This window comes from Gopherus flavomarginatus, chromosome 19 (assembly GCF_025201925.1).
Source record: "Gopherus flavomarginatus isolate rGopFla2 chromosome 19, rGopFla2.mat.asm, whole genome shotgun sequence".
NCBI classification, from domain to species: domain Eukaryota; kingdom Metazoa; phylum Chordata; order Testudines; family Testudinidae; genus Gopherus; species Gopherus flavomarginatus.
This window is the reverse complement of record NC_066635.1, coordinates 3,609,499-3,632,957: the sequence shown is the minus strand read 5'-3', so window position 1 is coordinate 3,632,957 and position 23,459 is coordinate 3,609,499. Positions and strand designations below refer to the sequence as shown.

General features: G+C 55.5%; 2 protein-coding genes across 3 annotated transcripts in view; one reads left to right on the top strand and one right to left on the bottom strand.

Moving 5' to 3' along the window:
* LOC127037332 (uncharacterized) overlaps positions 1-23,459 on the bottom strand; it is a 472,273-nt gene that overhangs the window by 427,272 nt on the left and 21,542 nt on the right. The window lies entirely within an intron of this gene.
* FZD9 (frizzled class receptor 9) lies at positions 16,088-18,539 on the top strand. The gene has a single exon (XM_050928933.1). The coding sequence runs from the start codon at positions 16,319-16,321 to the stop codon at positions 18,065-18,067; it is 1,749 nt and encodes a 582-aa protein (XP_050784890.1). The 5' UTR covers positions 16,088-16,318; the 3' UTR covers positions 18,068-18,539.

Sequence of the window (23,459 nt, the reverse complement as noted above, 5' to 3'; positions counted from 1 at the left end):
CTTGGAGTCACTGTGGGTAGTTCTCTGAAAACAGCCACTCGATGTGCAGTGGCTGTCAAAAAAGAAAACAAGACTGTTGGGAATCATTTGGAAAGGGATAGATAATAAAATAAAAAATATCATTATGCCACTATATAAATCCATGGTCCACCCACATCTTAAATGAGTGCAGTTCTGGTTGCCCCATCTCAAAAAAGATATATTTGAATTGGATAAAGTACAAAGAAGGGCAACAAAAATTATTAGGAGTGTGGAACAGCTTCTGTATGAGGAGAAATTAAAAAGACTGCTGACTAAGGGGGGATAGGACAGAGGTCTGCACAATCATTAGTGATGTGAAGAAAGTGAATAAGGAAGTGTTATTTACCCCTTCACATCACACACGAACCAGGGGTCACCCGATGAAATTAATAGGCAGCAGATTTAAAACAAATGCAAGGAAGTAATTCTTCACACAACACAGTGTCAACCTGTGGAACTCATTGCCAGGGGATGTTGTAAAGACCAAAAGTATAACTGGGTGCAATAAGGAAATAGATACATTCATGGAGGACAGGTCCATCAATGGCTACTAGCCACGATAAGCCAGGGATGCAATCCCATGCTCTGGGTGCCCGTAAGCTCCTGACTGTTAGAAGCTGGGACTGGATGACAAGGGATAGATCACTTGATAATTGCCCTGTTCTGTTCATTCCCTCTGAAGCATCAAGCACTAGCCGCTGCCAGAAGACTGTTCACGTACTGGGCTGGGTGGGGCTCTCTGCGTTTACATTACGGACTGATGTACACAGATGTATTGAGAAATTGCATTTGGATACAACTTGCCCATTGTGCAGTGCCGTGAGTTTATCTTAATTACTCAAAACACACAATATAAGATGTGACGGGGGATGGCAATAAATGTTTGGGGTCAGATCAATTCCTTTATTTGTATTACAAAGAGAACAAGCTTAGAGCCTCGTCAGGCAGGCCAGCTGCCATTACAGCACCGAAACAACAGTAATAAACTAACACCACCCCCAGTAATAAAACAAAGGGCGTAAATCAAACATGGGACAGTGCAAACAGTGCCCACCAAACCCAAACCGTGCATCCCCCTGGCATGTTCTGCTTCCCCTTTCTTGTGCATTTAGCACCCACTGAGTGCTGCTGTCTGGGCGTGGAGGCCTGCAGGGGGTGGTGGACTGGAAGCGGGAAGGGGCCTGGATTGGGTAGATGCATGCTGGGGGGAAGGGGTCAGCATGGGGGTGGAAGTATGCAGGGGGTAGATTTGCTCTGTTCTGCTGCTGCTAAGTCCTGGCTACATGGGCCACCCAACCATGGAACTGTCCAAAGTCTCACTGGTTTGCAGCGCAGGGCACTGTGGGGGGGACTGCAGAAGCCTGCTCATTAGCCAAAGCAGCCGTGCACACGGGTCTTTCTGCTGCGCTGTCGTCCTCCCTCAACCGACGTTCCAGTGTCTGTGAGTGTCGGCTCCTGCACAGCTGCTCTGCCCTCCCGCTCTGCTGCCTCCACGTGCCGGGAATCCTTCCCTCGTTTAGATTGCACCTGCTTCTTGGCCCTGTTCGGAAAGTCCCCCATCAGTTCATCACGGGCTGGGAGGGTTCAGAGATCCAGGCTTCTGCTGGAGCGTGAGCCAGCTGCCGAGGTACAACAGCCAGCAGAGGCGCTTGCTAGCAGACACAAAACCTAGTGTTACTGGCTCAGTGAATGTGAGCCCAGGAAAAATCCATGTGGAATCTCAAGGATAAAAAATGATACTCTGTAAAACTGAACTTACATATATCGCTAGAGCGACACTTCAGAACCCAGAGGCTCCATGGACCCAAGCGGGTTAATCGCAGTGCACAGAGAACAGCCAGTTACAAATCACAATTTCATTTAAAAATTGCAGGCCACCTTGGGTTGGGGGGCGGGGGGTGTATGGCTGTATTGTACTGCGTCAGCTTTCTCTAGCATTGCAGGGAGTCCATGTTTTGGAGGACACAGCAGGTCTGGTGGTTCATGACTGGCAAAGAGAGGTTTAATCCAGTGGCAAGCCAGCCGTGTATACCAGTGTTCAAACTTATGGTGATTGAACAGCACATCCACAAGTGGAGTGGGCTGGTCAGCTACACAGGAGGCCCTGGAAAATCTGGCCCTCTCCAAAATGGGACTGCCTATCTGGAGCTCCTGCTCTGGGAAAAGTGGGCAGCTCTCAGCACCACGGGGCAATAGACAGGATGCTGTGTTAGCACCTCTCTGTAGCTGCCGATGCAGCCTTCTCTGATTGACTGCAAACACACACGCTGATCCAGACTCACAAAGCACTCCCCAGCCATTTCCTCCCCCCGCCCCCCACTTACAACCCCCAGCTGTGATTCAGACTAATGATTTGCCACCCATGGACGATGTTTAGCCTATATTTGTACTGTAATAAACATGGCTAATCAAATTGCCACGTGGTACCACGTCCATTTCAATCTCTCCATCCCCGGACAGTTCACTGTTTGCAGGGGGCGTGGTACCTCCTTGGTGTGGTACAGGGAGGTTTACTAACAGAGAAGACAACATCAGGGTCTTATTTTTAACACCCTGGCACACCTTAGCCAGCATGTGCAAATTTCCAGTAAAACTTCACTTTTTAAATGCATGTTTCACTGTTTGTGCTTCCCAGTCTCCATTCCGAATTCTGCGTGCAACCCACCAGGCATGGATCCACTCTCCTGCCCCGGGCTTGTAATAGCATTTGCATTGGTTCGTATCCCGGAAATCCCTGCTATTCGTATACTACTCCGAACTAACATGGAGAAAGAAACTTACCAAGCTCCGAGGCGAGTTCGGTCTCTGCTATTTCTGCTGCCGGTTCTGTGGCAGGCAGCTCCCTGGCGGCATCAAAACCCTCCTCCGAGTAAGGACCCAGGCTCCAGCAGTAAAGCCTCATCAGGGACCAGTTCCAGCCCACAGTCACTTGGCTAGCTGATCCGGTGCCTGCTGGCTTCCCCTGGTCTGGTACTGGATTTGGGGGTCAGAAGGTCGCCCTCAGCTGACCAGGTCATTGTGAAGTGCTGGTGGCTCCGCGCTCAGCACAGCACCCAGTCAAGATCCTCATAAAAGAGGCAGGATGATGGTGAGTTCCCAGAGGTGCGGTTCTCCTCCCCGGCTTTCTGGTACTGTCTGGTGCTGCTCACTCTACTCCCTGCACTGGTCTCCAGCCTGGTGAATCCTCCACACTGCCAGCTCCACTGTCTCCTGGTGCACACGGTCATTCCTCAGACGCTTCCTCACCTCACGCTGCAGTGTCACCAATATCTGGCCATACTCCTGTGAGCAGGAAGCAGCATGCTTGGCAAAGGGTTTCTTCTGGCTGGTGGCCACTGCAAGCTCAGGAGAAAGGTCGCTGTGTCTGCAGCTCGGTGGCTAGAAGGAAATGGACGAGTTCAGCGCAGAGGTGCTGCACTTCAACACCGGGAGGTGGCCTCCATTTCCTGGGAGCCAATTGGCTACTCTTGGAATAGAGGGAACAAAGAACACCGGCCGGCCCAGGGGATTGTGGGATAGTGTTGGTGGACTTTTAGGGCCCAAGCTGCATCCATGCTGCAGAATGATGGAGTTTAGGCCCCATTCCCAGTGAGACCTGGGCTCAAACCCACCCACTCTGGGGTCCTGCGGCCCGAGCCCGGGCCTGAGTCAGACAGAATTGTGTGTAGATGGAATTAGGGGTTGGGCCTGATCCTGAGTCTCGGTCCAGGCTGACACTACAGTGTAGATGTAAACGTATTCTGTCTGTGCCATGTAGATGTGCCCTGTCTGTGTCATGTAAACACTCTGCTTGGGTCTCAGCCCTCCAAACTTTGCCTTTCCTGGGGAGGAGCCTTGCGATTTATGCTGCAATTCACTGTGCTCCCCTCCACAGGTCTGGTTTTAGTTCAGCACCTGAGTCCTGTTCTCGCAGGGGCAGCGGCAGGACTAGCCAGCGCCCAGGAAGCAGAGAACACGAGAACAAAAACACTGCAGAGGAAACATATCTGTATGACAATAAAGGGCTCACATGCAGGCCTCAGCCATCTTCTGCATGGAGAGCAGGATGGGCTTCAAAGCCCCTCCAGCCCATTCTGCAGGGTCTGTCCCTCTCATGTCAGGCAGGTCTTGGGAAGGTGAGGTGTGGTCTCCTGCCAAGGGCAGTCACTTCAGTAGAGTGTTTTAATTCTTTGTTTGACAGCCTCTTACACTAGACTCATAGAGTATCAAGGTTGGAAGGGACCTTAGGAGGTCATCTAGTCCAACCCCCTGCTCAGAGAAGGACCAATCCCCAGACAGATTTTTGCCCCAGATTACTGAATGGCCCCCTCAAAGATTGAGCTCATAACCCTGGGTTTAGCAGGCCAATGAACTATAGGTCACATAGCGTGTGCCAGTTTCCTAGGGTGAGGTGCTCCAGACTGATGACTGGCCTGTGTCAATTACCCCAGTGATCTGAGTTCCTGTAACTCCCCCATGGAGCGAGGATACAATCCCTCGGCCTGGCCTGAGGGCAGTTGGTACTACAGCCTTTGGGAATTCCATGTGTCCGTAATGTCTGTCCCACAAGTCACCCCTTAAGCTACATAGATTGAGCTCCTTGAGTTTATCACTGTAAGGTGGGTTTTCCAAGCCTTTCGTCATTCCCAGAGCTCTTTTCTGAGCCCTCTCCAGTTTATCAACATCCTTCTTGAATTGTGGGCACCAGAACTGGACACAGGATTCCAGCAGCCGTCGCACCAGTGCCAAATAGAACAGGTGAAATCACCTCTCTGTTGCTACTCAGGATTCCCCTGTTTATGCATCTCGGGCTCACGGCATCACACTGGGACCCCATGTTCAGTTGATTAGCCACCAGGACCCCCACGTCCTTTTTAGAGTCCTGCTTCCCAGGCCAGAGCCCCGCACCCTGTAAATGCGGCCAGCGGTCTTTGTTCCCATGCTTGTGACTTTACACTTGGCTGTATCTAAATGTGCAGTTTTAGATCGCTCTGAATCCATTATTTACCCCACACCCAATTTTGATGTCATCTGCAGACTGTATCAGCGATGAGTTTGTCGCTGATATCAGTGGTGAATAGCACTGGGCCGAGACCCGATCCCTGCCACAACCCCCTGGAAACACTCCTGCTCAGGGATGATTCCCCATTTATATGTTTTGAGCCCTGTTAGTTAGCTAGACGTTCATTCATTTCATCTGGGCCATGCTGACCTTGTATCATTCTAGTTTCTTAGCTTCTAGTTTCTTCACTCTGCACCGGCTCCCCCTGCCCCTTCTTCCCAGCCCTGTCGCCCTTTATCCCCCGTCCTCTCAATGTCCTCTTTCCCTTCCCTTTTCTTTCCATATAGCTCATCTCCTATGCCACTGGGTGACTGGCCCTTTAAGAGTGAGTGGGGAAGTCCAGTGCACCTGAGACTGATTGCCTGCTGCTCAGCTGGGCTTAAGGGAAGGTACCTGGGCCTTAGGAAGGGGGAGACATCAGCAGGGCAAGTGGGCTACCCATTGACCTCTCTCAACCCAGGGAGCTAAGAGCGTGGCTGGAAGCTGGGGCAGACGCTGCAGAGAGCAGGACACCTCGAGGAGCCCAGGGGAGCAGCCCAGGGGTTGCCTGCTGACCTCTCTGAGCCAGAGAGAAGGCTGAGCTCCAGGCAGGAAGGGCCAGGACTGGGTGCTTGGCGAAGAGCAGAGAGAACGGCTTCACCACTGGCTGAAAATGCCAGAGCTGAGCTGGGGCTGTTGTGATGGACTTTGCCTGGGGACTGTGAGGGTTGCTTCGGACTTAGGGGTGTAAATATCTGTTTAAAAAGTTAACCGTTTAAACCATCAGAAGTATGTGATTTAAACGGTTAACAAATTAAAGGGAGAGGGGTTGAGGCCTCTGTGGCTGAGGCTGCTCTGGCTGGTGCGGCTTGGGGCTGGGGGCTAGCTATTAGAGTCGGTTAACCAGTAAGACTACTGCTTACGGGCTTACTGTTTAACCGTTCAGTACTTTACACACCTATCTGAGCTATGTGATTGCACCAGCCCAGGCAGGGATGGCGTTAGCCAGCCCTAAGGGGAGAAGGGGAAACTGACATAGGACTCCACAAAGCCACACTCGGCCAGCAGGAGGTGCTACAAGGCAGGCATGTCTCTGAACACCTCCTAACTGAGCCCACCTGCCCAAAAAATCTTGGAAATAAACAGTGTGTTATTGGCTGCCATCACACTGTGCCCTCTGCTGGTGCGTTCTGTCCCTTCTCACCAACCATGTGGATAATGGCTGGAGAGGCTGCTAGACAATTTGCAGAGGACCCCATGTTGGGAGGGGTTGCAAGCACTTTGGAGGGACAGGATCAGAAATCGGAATGATTTTGACAAATAGAAGAATTGATCTGAAATCAGCAAGATGAAATTCAGTAAAGACAAGTGCAAAGGGCTACATTTAGGAAGGAAAAATCAAATGCACAACTTCCAACTGGGGAATAACTGGCTAGGCAGCAGTGCTGCTGAAACGGGTCTGAGGGTTAGAGTGGATCATGAAGTGAGCATGTGCCAGCAATGTGATGCAATTGCAAAAAGTCTAATCTCGTTCTGGGGTGTATAAACAGGAGTGCTGTATGGAAGACGCAAGAGATAATTGTCCTGCTCTGCTCAGCTCTGGTGAGGCCTCAGCTGGAGTTCAGGGTCCAGTTTCGGATGTCACAGTTAAGAACAATCTGAACAAATTGGAGAGAGTCCCAAATAGAATAACAATAATTATAAAACATTTAGAGAATCTGACCTAAGGTTAAAAAAACTGGCATGTTTAGTCATGAAAAAAGAAGCCTGAGTGGGGACCTGATACCCATAGGTGCCGACTCCATGGGTGTTCTGGGGCTGGAGCACCCACGGGAAAAGAATGGTGGGTGCTGAGCACCCACCAGCAGCCCCCCATTAGCTCCCCCAGGGCCCCACACACCCCCAGTGCCTACCACCCACTAGTGAGCCTGCCAATCAGCACCTCCTCCTCTCTCTCCATGCCTCCCATCCACCACAATCAGCTGTTCTGCGGCATTCAGGAGGCTCTGCGGGGAGTGAGGAGGAGCGGGGTTGCAGCATACACTCAGGGGAGGGGGCAGAACTGGGTGGGAAGATGTGGGGCAGGGATGGAGCGGGGGCAGGAAGAGTTGGGGTGGGGGAGGAGCTTTGGGGGAAGGGGTAGAGTTGGGGCGGGGCGGGGTTTGGGGAGGACCGGGGTCGAGCACTCCTGGCACTTTGGAAAGGCTGTGCTGATAACAGTCTTCAAATATGTTAACAGCTGTTATAAGGAAATGGGCATCACTTGTTCTCCATGTCCACTGAAGGAAGCACAAGAAGCAATGGGCTTAATCTGCAGCCGGGGAGATTTAGGTTACATATTAGGAAAAACTTTCTATCAGGACAGTTACATACAGGAATTGGCTTCCAAGGGAGGTTGTGGAATCCCTGTCGCTAGAGGTTTTCAAGACCAGGTTGCACAAACAGCTGTCAGGTTTACTTGGTCCTGCCTCTGCGCAGAGCGCTGGACAACATCTCAAGGTCCCTTCCAGCCCTGCAGTTCTATGATTCGACGATTCTCCCTCCCTGTGTCTGTCTTGTCTATTTTGATTGTCAGCTGCTCAGGGCAGGGACCATCTGCTGCTCTGTGTTTGTGTCAGGTCTCACTCAATGGGCCTGTTTGTGGTAGGTCCTTAGGCAATACTGTAATAAACATGGCTAATCAAACTGCCACGTGGTACCACGTCCAACACCTCATAGACGTTTCTGGTATTCCATCAACTTGCTCTTTTTACCAGCCAAACTTTAGCAATAATCTCACCAAGAAAAGTTATCGAGTCAATTTGACAAGCTCTATTTTCCATAAATATACGCTGATTGACGTGAATTATATTATCCTCTTCTAATTCTCTATTGATCAAGTCTTGCGTCAGCCATTCCATTAGTCTGTCCAGGATCGCTGTCAGGCTGACAGCCCATAATTATCTGGGTCATCCCGTTCACCCTTTTAAAGTATTGGCACAACATTGATTTTCTTCCAGTCCTCTGGAACTTCCCCAGTGTTCCAAAAGTTATTGAAAATCAAACTTAATGGTCCAGAGAGCTCCTCGGCCAGCTGTTTTAAAGCTCTTGGATACAAGTTACTCAGACCTGCTGATTCAACATCTTCCTTAGTTACTGTTGGGATGGAAAGTATTTCATCAATATCATATGATATGAATACAGCATCTGACTTTTTCCCAAATACAGAATATTTATTGAATGCTGCTGCCTATTCTGTCCTTTCCATTTAGTAATAGACCAATACCATTGTTAGGATTCATTTTGTTCCTAATACACTTTTAAAGACTCCTTCTTATTGTCCTTAATTTTGCTGATCATAGAAGTCTCCTTGTGTCCTTTTGCTTCCCTTATCAATTTTCTATTATTCCTAGCTTCTTGCTTATATTCATTGCTATCATCTTTCTCTCTCTTCCATCTGTTACACATGCTTTTAAAAATAGTTGCTTTCACTTCCCCTCTAAGCCAGTTTTTTTTTTAAACCACTATGGTCTTCTTTCTCAGTTGTATGTGTTCCTGGAGTTTGGGGTGTGCGTGGACATGTGAGGTTCAAGGGTATGAGGGGAGCACCCACCAGAGTCTGCTGGAGGGACCTGTTATTGCTCTCCATGTGGGTTGGGAACAAATTTTCAGGAGTGTAATTTGCACAATGCCCATTTACGTGACACTCAGCTGCTGTTTCCGTATTTAGAGGTGACTTAGGATGGAGGTGACATGGCAACTAGAGCCGAGCGAATGATGGATGTTTCAGTCTGTGGACCATTCCAAAAACCTGGGGAGTGGGGTGGGAGTTTTACATCAAATGATAAACTAAATGCTTTGAATTTTGTGGCCAGTCGAAAATTTGGAAAAAATTCATTTCAAATGAAACATTTCAGTTCAATGTTGAGTGTTTTTACATACAGGACTTTTGAAATTGAACCTCCCCCAAAATAATTTTTTTAATGTTTTGGAATTTTGTTTGTTTGTTTCTTAAATTAACAAGTATCAGAGGGGTAGCCATGTTAGTCTGGATCTGTAAAAGGAGCAAAGAGTCCTGTGGCACCTTATAGACTAACAGACATGTTGGAGCATGAGCTTTGGTGGGTGAATACGTGGGCATCCGACGAAGTGGGTATTCACCCACGAAAGCTCATGCTCCAATACGTCTGTTAGTCCATAAGGTGCCACAGGAGTCTTTGCTGCTTAAATTAACAAGTTGGCAAAACCATGTGAATTCACCAAACCTTGTGGGGTCCCCGAATCTGCATCCTCCACCAAATGTCAGCTGAAAGATTTCGCTCAGCTTTGATGATGACCTCACCAGACCCACCAGATCAAATCACATGTGAGCTCCTAATACCAGGCCAGGGAGGTACCTGGCACAGGAGTATCTGGGCCAAGCAGTAGCCCTGAAGTGGGAACAGCAGAGACATGCTGCATGTCCCTTTCCCCTTGTGTTGGTGCCATAACCAGAGCCTGTGAGGGTCCCTACCCTGCTGGACAATCTGCCAAGGGAGGGGGCTGCTTCGTCTCCGTGCTTTGGCAGTGGGCATGGTGTGGGGTGACCTGCAGCTAGGTGGCACACGAGCAGCAGGTGGCATCTCGTGCCCCTGCCTGCGAGGCAGAGGAAAGCCAGCAGGGTTCGCTCCCTTTGATGCCAGCAGCTTGGCGATGTTAGCGAGCGGGTGGATGCCAAGGGAGAGACTCAGCCCTGGCCATAAACCCCATCCCAGCCCGATCAGCAGCCCCCCGCACAGACAGCTGTCGCACCCTCCTCCAAGCCCCCAGCCTGCTCCAGAGGAGCCAGGGAGTTGAGCGGGAGGTTGTTTCCCTGTCTCTGTCTTGCTGCCTCGTGCTCCTCGTTGGAGATAAATGCTCGTTTCCAAGCCTTGCTCCAACTTGCTCCTCCCGCGGAAGCTCCGTGCCCCGGGGGCGCTGCTACTGGATGGCAGCGCCAAGGGAGCCAGGCAGCAGAGACAGGCCCTCCGTGTCCGCACCCGTCTTTACAGCCCTCAGGGAGGAGAAGAGATTTTGAGCCTTTGCAATGCAGCGGGGCTGGGAAACCGGAAGAAGGGTGTGTGTGCGCATTTGTCAGGCCCTGTGTCCCATGCTAGCACTGCTGGGCTTGCACTGGACCAAGGTGCACTTTCCTCTTTGCACGTGCACGGGTGGGCTTCTCCACCTGTGCTAACGAGGCCGTATGTGCTAATGAGGGTTTGTGCCAAACGTGCAGCTGGTCTTTGCGGAGTCCTTTCCCAGCCTTGCCTTTGTGAGCCCAGCTTCCCGTGATTACCACATTCTGGGGCAGCAGTTTGGGCGATGGGTGAACCCCCCCTTTGGGGAGGTTAGCCTGCCCCCTGCCCCTTCCACCTGAGGCCTCGTCCCCTCTGCCCGCTGGAGCCCTGAGTGCTAGCCCCCCCCCCTCCAAAGGAGCCCTGCCCCCCGCATGGCCTCAGCGCTGCTCTGGGCCACCCTGGCTGGCAACAGGCCCAAGTTCAGGGCCCCTGGCTGGAGCTGAGAGAGGGCAGGGCCTCGGGATGCAACATGGGCAAGGCAGGCTGCCCTGGCCTATGAGACCCACCGCCCATGGGGAGCAGCTGCTGCCACCTAGCTGCCCCTCCCCCCAACCTGGTCTGCGGATACAAACAGGCAGGGAGGTGTCTGTGTCCTGCCAGTTTCACCAGCAATTCATGGCAGGCACAGGGCGAATCCTGCAGAATTAGCAGCTAGGTCAAGGCTCTGCTAAAAGTCTGGACACAGATATGACCCTTCCCCATCCGTCTGCTCCTCTGCCCTCATGGGCTTGGGGCATCTCTCCAGCTGCCTTCCTCTGCAGGGCCTGAGCCCGCCCCATCCACATCCCCTCCTGGGTACAGCCCCGAGGGGGCAGTGCCCTGAGCAGGGGGCACCTCTCTGAAAAGACAGGAGCAGTTTTTGTTAACCTGACCCCCTGGAAATTCACCAGCTCTCCCGCCAGCTCCCACTGCTGCCTTCTCTGCCGCTCTCCCACTTGGTTCACAAATACGCTACCTGCGTGGAAAGTACGGTCTTTAATTAAACTGTCAGTTGCCCTGTCATAAAAATCTCTTCTCCCTTGGGGGACAAGGGAAGAAATGAAGGGAAAAGACAGAGGAGCTGCCTTTGCACGCACAATGGTGCTCTGTGCTGGGCTGCTTGGGTGTGGCCTGCACATGTTTTGGAGAGCCACTTAACACCCGCCGGCTTTTGCTGCTGAGATAAGTGAATTTTCCAGTTCTCAGCTTTGATCAAGAGGCGCTAATAATACTAATTAGCGCCAATGCTGATGTAGCACTTTCCAGTGCTTAATGTGTAACGAAAGAGGTGCCAGGGCTATGAACTGCCAAGCCTAGAGGTACCAGGGCTCAGCCCTGGGACAAATTCAGCGCTGGCACTTTGCATCTGTGAAGTGCTGTACGAACACGCTCCCTGCCATCTGAGCCAGAGGCGCATTATCCCCAAGTTACAGATGGGGAAACTGAGACCTGGCGAGGCTAAAACCTTCGTTTTCAAGAGTGGCTCCAAATTATGGAGCTTCATGCGTCTGCAGAAGTGGGTATTCACCCACAAAAGCTTATGCTCCAATACGTCAGTTAGTCCATAAGGTGCCACAGGACTCTCTGTCGCTTTTTACAGATCCAGACTAACACAGCTACCCCTCTGAGTCTTTAGGTGCTCAGCTGTTGACAGCTAACGGCCCCGGTCCAGCAAAGCATCCGTTCAGCACTAAGTATCTGTGTTGCCCCCTTGAAATCGGTGGGTTGGTTTAAATGCTTTAAGCTAAGTGTGCATGCCAGGAACACAGCGAGACTGGGCTGAGAAGCCAGGCGCTCCCTGCTCCCAGATTTGTGTCCAATACACCTGATCATTCCAACTGTCCAAAAATAATGTCGTTTATAAAGCATCCTGTGACAATGCGGTTCTGGTAGGACCCAGCTGAGAGTGCCAATTCAGGATCAATTGCTCAAACAGGGCAGTCACAGCCTAAGGCTGGGGTTTTTCTACCTCTAAGGCAAACCAAACCAGCCAGACAAAAATGACTTCGGTTTCACCCCACTGGCCAACCACAGGTCACACAAGCAATTTCCTTAGACACTCCCATCTCCCAGTATCACCACCAGTCCCACTCATCCTGGGGATGAATGGTTATGAAAACTAACACCCCAATAAAAGAAAAAGGTTATCTCGATCCCAAATAATCAAGCCCCAGACCCAGGTCAATATACACATCAGATCTTACTCACAAATCACGCTGTTGCCAATCCTTTAGAATCTAAAATCTAAAGATTTATTCATAAAGGGAAAAAGGCAGAGATGAGAGCTAGAATTGGTTAAATGGAATCAATTACATACAGTAATGGCAAAGTTCTTAGTTCAGGCTTGTAACAGTGATGGAGTAAACTGCAGGTTTAAATCAAGTCTCTGGAGAACATCCACAGCTGGGGTGGGTCATCAGTCCCTTCTGTAGAGCTTCAGCTTGTAGCAAAGTTCCTCCAGAGGTAAGAAGCGGGACTCAAGACAAGATGGAAATGAAGCATTTGCCTTATATAGGCTCTTCAAGGTGTAAGAACACTTTGTTCTTACTGTGGAAAAATACAGCAAAATGGAGTCTGGAGTCACATGGGCAAGTTTGTGCACACCCTGCTGAGTTACAAGGCATATCTGCCTCCTCTCAATGGGTCAGTTGTGTAGCTGATGGTCCTCAATGGGCCATCAAGCAGGCTAGGCAGAGCTAACACCCACTTGTCTGGGATGTTTCCCAGAAACACAGCACAAATTTGAAATACAGACAGTATAGAGCCAATACTCATAACTTCAACTACAAAATGATACAGACATACAGACCGCATAATCATAACCAGCAACCCATAACCCGGTCTTAGACACCTTATATGACCCCCTTTACATAAGATTTGGTGCCACTACAGGACCTTGGTTGCAAACCATGTTCTATATGGTCCCAGTTTATATCAATAACGTCACACATCCTCTCCCACTCACTCAAATAATTAGCAATAACAAATGGCAATTAAAGCCTCACCAAATACCTTCTCTCCCTCTCTGTTTTCTCTGGCCACCGCTCCCAGTAGTATCTGAGCACCTGGTACATAAAATGAATTAGCAATAGCCAAGTGCCTACTGGACTCCACAGAGGGAGGGATAGCTCAGTGGTTTGAGCATTGGCCTGCTAAACCCACGGTTGTGAGTTCAATCCTTGAGGGGGCCATATGGGGAACTGGGGTAAAAAATCAGGGGGTTGGACTAGATACCTCTTGAGGTCTCTTCCAATTCTATGATCTCTCCTCTTGTGCCAAATACAATCCAAATGGGGAGACTGGCTGCCCTGCGGAGGGCAAAGAGCAACCCATGACAGTGGCTAGCTGAATTTAAGGCTTGTCACTGTGTGGGGCTGCCAGCTTGTGCCCTGGCCCTGCAGGGTGAGTACTGTGGGGTGGGGTTACTGATCCCCTGCATCTCCAGCGGGGCCAACCTTCGCCCACACACATGGGAGAGCCCTGCTGGGTGTGCAGGTAGGAAGCTGTCCTGCCGCTGTCAGCCCAGCGCCAAACTGGCAACACAGATTTAACAGATCAAAAGTTCCTCCCCCCCCCACAGGGAGTCTGGCAGATGGCTCTGCTGGGGCAGTGGCTGGACATCCCCCACAGGTCTCTCAGAAGCAGTGGTTGGGTGCCCAGGACTGTTCCCCTGTTTCCATCAGTCCCAGCAGCCCTGTGGGGAAGCACAGGAACACTTGCAAGGAGGAGAATGGGGCACTTTTAGCGACAGACTGCCTGTTAAATATTCTGTTTATTGCATGCTCTGGAGGATGAAATCCCAGCACTTCTGTCTCTCTTGGCCGTGTGTGCCACATACATAATCATCCTATGCGCTTCCAGGGCATCTTTCATCTTCAAAGCACTTTACAAACATTCCCTAATGAATTAAACATCTCCCCTGCCCCCACCCTGCCCTGTTTACCAGAGGACAGGGCCTGCTTTTTTAGCACAGGATTTTCCATCATCTCAGCCAGGGCCCCCTGGAGATCACTGCCAGCACCATGGCTGGGGATGGGGTTCAGAGGTGGGTCCTTTTCACCCACCAGGTGATGCCCCTCTGGTAGCCCTCAGCTGTTACCAGGTAAAGAGTTCCCTGGGATCTCCTGCCTTTTGCTCAAGTTATTGAAACATCATTTATGCCTTCAGCCAGAGGAACAGGGCCACCCGGGGGGGGGGGGGGGCGCAAGTGGGGCAATTTCACTTGCTCCGGGGGTCCCAGAAAACTCTCGCGGGGCCAGGGGCCGGAGCGGAAGGACCCCCCACCGCCAAATTACCGCCAAAGTGGGGGCCCGCCCCGCCACCCAAGACCCCAGGCCCCCTGAATCCTCTGGGCGGCCCTGCAGAGGTAAGGGGATGTGTGTGTTTGTGTATACATGTGTCCACTTCTCTGTGAGTGTGTGTGGGTCTCCGTGTGTGTGTCTATGTGCAAACAAGTGTGCAAATGTGTGTAGGCATCTGTGTGTAGGCACGGGGCTATGTGTAGATGAGCGTGCATGTGTCACTAGCTGTATTTGTAGCTGCGTGTGGAAGTGAATGGGTCCATGTGTGTCTCAGAAAGTGTGTGTGCGTGTAAGGGTGTCCCTCTCTGAATGCTGGGCTGTATGTGTACGGGTAAGAGTATGTGGCTCAGATTGGTGTAAGGGTGTGTGTCTCTGTGTTTCTCAGGGTGTGCAGGATGTGTGTATGGGTGGGGGTGCCAGGAGGGGCGTAAGGGCGGTGCAGGATGTAAGAGGGGCCAGTGGGTGGGTGTAGGGCAGGCCCAAAAGGGTTTAAGGGGGCAAGAGGGGTGTAAGGGGGTGCAGGGGTGGAAGGGAGGCCAAGGGGGTTATGGGGGGCAAGCGTGGGTGTAAGGGGGGTGCAAGGTGGGCCAGTAGGGCTGTAAGGGGGTGCACGATGTAAGGGGGGCCAGGGGCCACATGGGTTTAAGGGGGTGCAGGGGGACAGGAGGGGTGTAAGGGGGGTACAGGATGTAAGAGGGGTGGGGGTGGGTGTAAAGGGGGGCAAGGGAGTTTAAGCAGGTGCAGGGGGCCAGGAGGGGTGTAAAGGGGGTGCATGATGTAAGGGGGGCCAAGGGGTGGGTGTAAGTGGGCCATGGAGGCTTAAGGGGGTGCAGGAGTGGGTGTAAGGGGGGTGCAGGATGTAAGGGGGGCCAGGGGGTGGGTGTAAGGAGGCCATGGGGGCTTAACGGGATGCAGGGGGAAGGAGGGGTTTAAGGGGGTACAGGACTGGGTGTAAGGGGGCCACGGGGGTGCAAGGGTTTAAGGGGGTGCAGGAGTGGGTGTAAGGGGGTACAGAGGGAAGGAGGGGTTTAAGGGGGTACAGAACTGGGTGTAAGGGGGCCACGGTGGTGCAAGGGTTTAAGCGGTTGCAGGAGTAGGTGTAAGGGGGTGCAGGGGGAAGGAGGGGTTTAAGGGGGTACAGGACTGGGTGTAAGGGGGCCATGGGGGTGCAAGGGTTTAAGGGGGTGCAGGAGTGGGTGTAAGGGGGTGCAGGGGGAAGGAGGGGTTTAAGGGGGTGCAGGACGTAAGGGGGTGCAGGAGTGGCTGTAAGGGGGGCCAGGAGGGGTAAAAGGGGGACCGGGGGACAGCGTAAGGCGTGGCCGGGGGGTGTCTCTGGCGCTGCCCCGCCGATCGGGCTCTCGCTCCTCGCCGTCCGCCTCCAGCCGCGCCCCCCCGGAGCGCAGAGGCGCAGCCGGGACGCGGATCCCCAACCCCCGGCGGGCAGCGCCGCCCCCCTGCGCCTTTAACGCCGCCCCCGCCCTGGGGGAGGTCCCGGCGGCCGGGCCCGCCCTCCCGGGGGTGTAGCCGGCTCCGGGGGCCGGCGGCGGCTCAGCGGCCGCGGAGCAGGAGCAGCGGCGGCGGCGGTTCCGAGATCTCCGAGCGGCGCGTCCGCCTGTGCCCGGCGCATGGAGCCCCGGCGCGGCCGGGCGCCCCGCGGGGGTCCCTGCCCCCCGGCACCGCTCTGAGCCGCCCCTCGGCGCCGCGGGAGGGACCCGGGCTGCGGAGCGGCGAGCGAGCCGGCCCCTGCCATGGGGCTGGCCGGGGGGCGCTGCCCGGCCCGGGGCTAGGCGAGGCGGCGCGCCCAGGGGGTTGCCTGGCTGGTGCCCTCCGTGCCTGGGGCAAGATGGGGGCGTTTCTGTAGCGCCCTGGCAGCGCCCAGCCCTGGCGGTAGCAGGGTGCCGGGGACGTGCCCGGAGCCGGCCATGGCAGCCCTGCGCCTGAAAATCATCCTGTCCTTCCTGTGCCAGCTGGGGCTGGCGTCCACCTTGGAGATCGGCTCCTACGACATCGAGCGGGGCCGCCAGGCCAGATGCCAGCCCATCGAGATCCCCATGTGCCAGGGCATCGGTTACAACATGACCCGCATGCCCAACTACATGGGGCACGAGAACCAGCGGGAGGCGGCCATCAAGCTGCACGAGTTTGCCCCCCTGGTGGAGTACGGCTGCCACGTCCACCTGCGCTTCTTTCTCTGCTCCCTCTACGCCCCCATGTGCACCGACCAGGTGAGCACCAGCATCCCAGCCTGCAAGCCCATGTGTGAGCAGGCCCGGCACAAGTGCGCCCCTATCATGGAGCAGTTCAACTTTGGCTGGCCAGAGTCCCTGGACTGCAGCAAGCTGCCCACCAAGAACGATCCCAATGCCCTGTGCATGGAGGCGCCCGAGAACGCCACCCCCGGGGACGCTCCGAAGGGACAGGGCATGCTCCCGGTGGCGCCGCGCCCCAGGCCCTCAGGGGCTGGAGAGGGCAGGGGGCTGAACAACTTGGGGTCATGTGAAAACCCCGAGAAGTTCCAGTACGTGGAGAAGAGCCTCTCCTGTGCCCCCAAATGCTCCCCTGGGGTGGATGTGTACTGGTCCCGGGAGGACAAAGACTTTGCCTTCATATGGATGGCAGTTTGGTCAACACTGTGTTTCGTCTCCACGGCCTTTACTGTGCTCACCTTCCTGCTGGACCCGCACCGGTTCCAGTACCCGGAGAGACCCATCATCTTCCTCTCCATGTGCTACAATGTCTACTCGGTGGCCTTCATCATTCGCTCGGTGGCTGGGGCCGAGAACATAGCTTGCGACCGGGAGAACGGGGAGCTGTACATCATCCAGGAGGGACTAGAAAGCACCGGCTGCACCATTGTCTTCCTCATCCTCTACTACTTCGGCATGGCCAGTTCGCTCTGGTGGGTCATCCTGACCTTGACCTGGTTCCTGGCAGCTGGGAAGAAATGGGGACACGAGGCCATTGAAGCCCACAGCAGCTACTTCCACATGGCTGCGTGGGGCATCCCAGCCATGAAGACCATCGTCATCCTCACCATGCGGAAGGTGGCAGGAGATGAGCTCACTGGGCTCTGTTACGTGGGAAGCATGGACGTCAGTGCCTTGACGGGATTCGTGCTCATCCCGCTGTCCTGCTACCTGGTGATCGGCACCTCTTTCATCCTCACGGGCTTCGTCGCCCTTTTCCACATCCGGAAGATCATGAAGACAGGAGGCACCAACACAGAGAAGCTGGAGAAGCTGATGGTAAAGATTGGGGTCTTCTCCATCCTCTACACCGTCCCGGCCACATGCGTCATTGTCTGCTACTTCTACGAGCGGCTCAATATGGATTACTGGAACCTCAGGGCGTTGGAGCATGGCTGCATGTCCTTCCCCGGCAGGCGCAGCACCCACTGCTCCTTGGAAGCCTCAGTACCCACCGTGGCTGTCTTTATGCTAAAGATTTTCATGTCGCTGGTGGTGGGCATCACCAGTGGCGTGTGGGTGTGGAGCTCCAAGACGCTCCAGACCTGGCAGAGCCTGTGCAACAGGAAACTGGGCATGAGGACTAGGGGAAAGCCTTGCAGTGGGGTCACTTGCACTGGGGCGCATTGCCACTACAAAGCCCCTATGGTCATGTTACACATGACCAAAACAGACCCTTACCTGGACCATCCCACACACGTCTAGAAGGGGGTCTCCCTTTGACTGCGGACGCAGCACAGAGAATCTCTCACGGGTAAGGGGCTAGGAGAGAAGGGAATGGGCCTGCTGAGTGCATGCCCAGCTGTTTGGGGGGCCAGGGCTGGCCAACAGCATGGAGCTCACGCAGAGCTGACCGATGGAGTAGGGGAAAGAGGAGGTTGAGTTGTGAGGGAGCGAATGCGCCCTGGCATGTGGGTACTAGAGCCGAGGGACCCGAGGGAAGCTCCCTGGCAGAGGGCTTTGGCCCGGGACACCTGCTAAACCAGTAGCTGCTTTTCCTAGAGTGTTTTGTTTTGTTGCTATTGCCAAACCCAGTGACTGGTTTAACCCTTGGTTTGGGGAGGGGGGGGGAAATAATCCAACCTGAGGTTATTTAATTCTGTAATTTATTTTAGAACTTTTTTTTAATCATTAGCTGCAAGGAATGGAAACAATAAACCCTGATGTGTTACTTCAACTGAGCCTCACGCTGTTTGGGGGGGGCTGACAGCTGGAGGGGTGAACCCCCCCCCCCGCGACCTGAACGGAACCAGGCTGGGGAAGGGATCAGACTGTGCTAGCTGAGCGCTAGCAGTGGGGCTGGTAGTTAGCAGAGGGACTCCAGGGGTGTGGGGGTCAGGACGAGGGGCCGGGCTGCCCTCAGCTCTGTCCCCTGGATTAGTGGCGTGGGGTGGTGAGCTGCAGAGGGGAGCGTCGCTTCTGCCAGAGGGGACAGTGGTGCTGCTGAGTGGGGGGAGTGTGGGCTCCCCTTCTGTCCCACACCTGAGCCCCCCACACTCCACTGATGCTCTGACCTGCAGCCCACCCGCCTCCTAGTCTAGTTCTGGGCTCCCCACACAGCTCAGTCCTTGTCCCCTTTGCCCTGCTGTCCCAGCCCCGGCCAGCCCTAGCCCCCAGGGTGTCCTAGCACAGCTCCCCTCGGAGGCTGGCCATGGGGCTTACACACCAGCTGTCTGTTCTATGTGCTCAGAGGAGAACCCCAGGCTCCCTTCCTGCATGGACAGCCTGGAGGCCAGGGATCATTCAGGCCACAGCTCCCCCCACTCCGGTCCTCTGCTTTGCCATGGCTACTGCCCGGCAAGCTCCCCTGGGCGAAAGGCAGGGCCCATGGCGGCTCCCTCGGCAGCAGCCCCTGCACCAGCCTGGCCCTGCGGCTCCTCGCTGGGTTCTGGAGCATGTGTTCCCCAGGGAGATGCAGCAGCTGCCGGCCAATGAGCGGTGGGCGGCTATTTTGTAAATGGGTCGATTTGGGAGCCGCGTGTGTGTGCGGGGGGGTGGGGGGAGGAGGGTGACATGGGGCCAGTCTGACTCCAGGACTGTTTGTTTTGCTGCGCTGTTGGAGCTGGACTGGGTTACTCACCCCCCTGCTCCCCAGGGAGGCTCCCCTCCCCCTCCCCTTGGCCGGGGTGGCTCCGTGGCTCCCCAGTGCTAGTTTTGGCACCCTGCTCCGCCCGCCCCCCTCCCGCCGCAGGAGACCGGTTTTCATGCCGAATGTCAGGCTCATGAATAATGTTTTCCACTCGCCTCCCTGTAGGTGATTTGTGCTGGTACCTCATGCCGGAGCTCAATGCCAGGCGAATAACCGCGTGAGGGGAGCATCAGGCTTTCGACAGCGGAGGGGAAACACATCGCTGTCTGCCTCTCCCCCCAGAAAGTCCTGAGCGCACCCCCTAGGCCAGCATGGGAAGGGGGATTTAGATCCCTAGGGAAGCTCGGGGGCTGGATAGGGGAGATGGAGTGTTCAGTGCCTGGAAAAGGGGTGGGGGTTGTGTGAGGGGGAGAGGGAAAGGGGACATGAGCATTTGGGGGCTGACTGGAAGGGGAGTATGGAGGGGTGTCCCTAGCCTGAATGGGGAACGTTGGGGTCAGAGTGGAGAGGTGGGCTCCAGGCCGAGGAGGGAGGGGCTCAGCTTGGCTTTGAGGTACAGAGAATGGAAACTTGTGCAGCTTAATTTATCCTCTGATCTGGTTACAGTCCCATCTCGCCTTCCCCATTGTCCGGAGAGACACTCAGCGCTCAGCTGGTGGAATGAGCTTCCTGGGGGAAGGGGGAGGGGAGAGCTAGCCATGGGACGTGGGGAGGGGAGCCGGCTTCTCCCCGCAAGTGAGGAATTTACTGCCCAAACACCACGTGGGTCCGGGTGCACCTGTGTGCCTCTGGCGTGCGGTTTGCACACGCATGTGTACGTAGCTGGGTGCACATGACTGTCCCCGTGTGTGCACACGCACACATTGTTGTGTCTTGTTGTGTGCGCCTGTGCTGGCTGGCTGTGTCCTGACGCTATGGGTCACCGGGCCTGCCTGTGTGTGTTAGTGTGGGGCTGGGCCTGGGGCTGAACCACAGTCCTGGCACTAGGTCGCTCGCTAGTGGGGACATGCTCGTTAAAGGGCTGGATCCTCTGCCCCAGTGCGCAGGACTCCCTGTGACGCCACAGGAGCAGGATCGGGCCCTACGCTGAGGCCATCGCATTTGTTCCAGGAAGGAATTTGGGTTGCTGTCAGACTGGGCCACGGGGTGCAGAAGGTGCCATTATCCCTAACCTGGGCCCAAGTTGTTGCGGTCTAAGGGCTCAGCAGCGCCCCATGCTCTGGCGAGCTCCAGAGTTAAACATGCCGGGAGCCTTTGCCTGGCGTAGAGAAGAGGCTGCAAGAGTTTGTCCCAGTGAGCGGTTTCCCTGCGTGGCCCCCCTGCAGGGCTCTGCCTCGACGGTGCAGCATGGCCAGCGGAGAGCCAAGAGCGTTAAAATGTGGGCGTGGGGGCGGCTCTTGGGCATAGAGTCTAAAGCCTGCGGGGTGGGGGCGAGGCACTGCAGGCAGCCCTCCAGCAGGACCAGACCCACCCGACTGGTGAAGGAGGGCAGACGCCTGTGATTTAGAACAAAGCTCCCAGGTCCCTTTATAAAGAAGCCAGAAAGGGCCCAGGCTCTGCTCCTCACCCTCCTGTGCAGGTTGCCCAGAGCTGGCTGCTCGGCTGCGGGGGCAGGAGATGTGCCACGGGGTGGGAGGCTGCGGGAGGAACTGGTCCTGCGGCTCCTGTCACAGCAGAGCAGTGCCCTTGGGAAAGAGGCCTGAGGCTCCTGGGTCACAGCCCTGTTCTCGAGGCTGCAGGGCAGCCAGCCAGTCCCAGAGCAGGGCCTCGTGGTGCTGTGTTTTGGGCGGGGAGGGCAGGTGCTGTCAGCAGGGAGGCGCACAGCCCTGGGCAGGGGTAGGGGGGTAGCAAGGCCTGCGGGATGCACCGATGGGCAGGGAGCTACGTGTGGAGGTGGGGCCTGTTTCAGGGCATGAGTGGGCCCTGCCTGGCCTGAGTGAGGAGCCCCACCCACCGGGACCTGCCTTAGGCCTGCGGGGCTGGCTCAGACCGGCCCCTAAGGTGGGGGCAGGAGGACCATGCTCCCAGGTGCCCCTGCCAGCTGCTGCCCTGTGGAGGAGAAGGACCTGGAGCAGATTCTGTGCCTGCAGCCCCTAGCTTTGGAGTCTCCCTGCACAGATCAGTGCAACCAGTTGGCATTTCCACCTGCCATCTCTGCTCCTTGTGGGGGGGGCATGGGGCAGAACGCCGAGAGCTCTGGCGGTGGAGGACCAGCTCTGTGGGTGCCCCACTCTGCCTCGCTTGGGGGGGGGGGGGCAGGAGGAGGAAGCTGGCCTGGAGTCAGCCCCTGAACATCCACCAGCTACTGTGATCTCCCCCATGCTCACCTGGAGAGCTTCCCCTCACCCCCTGCTGCACTGGGCTCCTCCCTGCCCTGCTACAAAGAGCAGCTGCAGGCCAGGGGGATGTCCTGCCATGGTTGAGGCGCCCTCACTGGCAGGGCCGGCCTGGGCCAGGCTCCCCAGGAGGGGGTGAAGGGCTCCCCGGGCAGCTGGTGCTAATCTACCTGCAGGTGGTTAAGGCCCAGGGAGCACAGGAACAAGCAATCATGACAGTGTTTATCTCCCAGGTCTGGTGCACTGCACTGCGCAGGCCCTAGCCCATCAAGGGGCTTGTGAACACGCTCGCTGCAGGGGGGGCCTCTGCTCGGTGCCAGAACTGCTGCTAGGGGCCCTCCCTGACCACCCATGGGCAACCCCGCGGCATTGCACAGTGGCACTGATCCACGGGCTGGGATAGCTGTACCCCAGAAGGGGATTCACTCTGGCCCCTCCCTAGGAGCCCCAAAGGCAGGAGCTGCTGGGGGACTGTGGGGCAGTGCCCTGAGCAGCCAGCCTAATCTAGGGCTGAATGGAGCTGCACATACGAGGGCTAAAAGATGCCGGAGCCGCCCTGCCTCCTGCTCTGGCAGCCCCCCTGGAGCCCAGCCCTCGCTTCGGGGCCCTGAAAAGGGGAAGGTTTCTCCTGCTCTGAACTGGCAGAGGAGGGTTAAGGCAGGAGGGCCCAGGGGTTAGTGGTGCAGGTCCCCAGGTGAGAGACAGCGAGGGGGAGGTGGCTGTACTGCGTGCTGGGTTCACTGCATAGCCTCACCTGCAGCGCTGCAGCTCAGCCCAAGTAACTTCTGCATGCTGGACACATGGTCTCCATGGGGGAGGCTGGGAGGCTGCAGACAGGCCAGTTCCTGTTCCATGGGTCAGGTTGCCTCCTCCTGTGGGGACCTGGCAGGAACTTCCAAGGACTTACCTTGCCTTTACATGGGAGCAGCTTATGGCCCTTTCTGGGTGCGCTGGCACAAAGGCAAAGGCCTGCTACCAGTCTCCACCCCCACCCACCTCCACCATTGAGTGGCTGCCTCTCATGGCCATCCCAACCCTGACAAATGGGACCTTGGAGAAAAAGGGTCTGGCTCCTGCTGCATGAGTGCTGAGCCCAAGACAGGCCTTTCGCCCCCTGTGCCCTCGTGAGCCCTAAGCCGGGGCACAGGCTGGTCTGCGGGGCCTGCTGACTCGGGGCAGCGGCATGCTTCCGGCATGCCCAGCGGGTGCTCTGCTGGGGCTGTCTGGTTTGGCCAAGGGGTTCCTGCCTCAGCCCTGCAGAATCTCATTCCTTCCCACAAGGGAGTGCGAGCGTGGGAAACATGGGGGACGATAGAGGGGGATGGAGATGATAGGGAGGATGATGGGGACGATGGAGGGGGATGGGGATGATGGAGGGGCATGAGGCATGCTGGAGGGGGATGAGAGGATGGGGGCTGATGGGATGGAAGGATGGGGGATGATGGGGGTGGGATGATGGAGGGGGATGGGAGGATGGGGTATGATGGGGGATGGAAGGATGGAGGGGATGGGATGATGATGATGGAGGGGCATGAGGCATGCTGGAGGGGGATGGGAGGATGGGGGATGCTGGTGAGGATGGGATAATGGAAGAGGATGGGGGATGATGGAGGGGGATGGAAGGATGGAGGAGGATGGTGGGAATGGGATGATGGAGGAGGATGGGGGATGA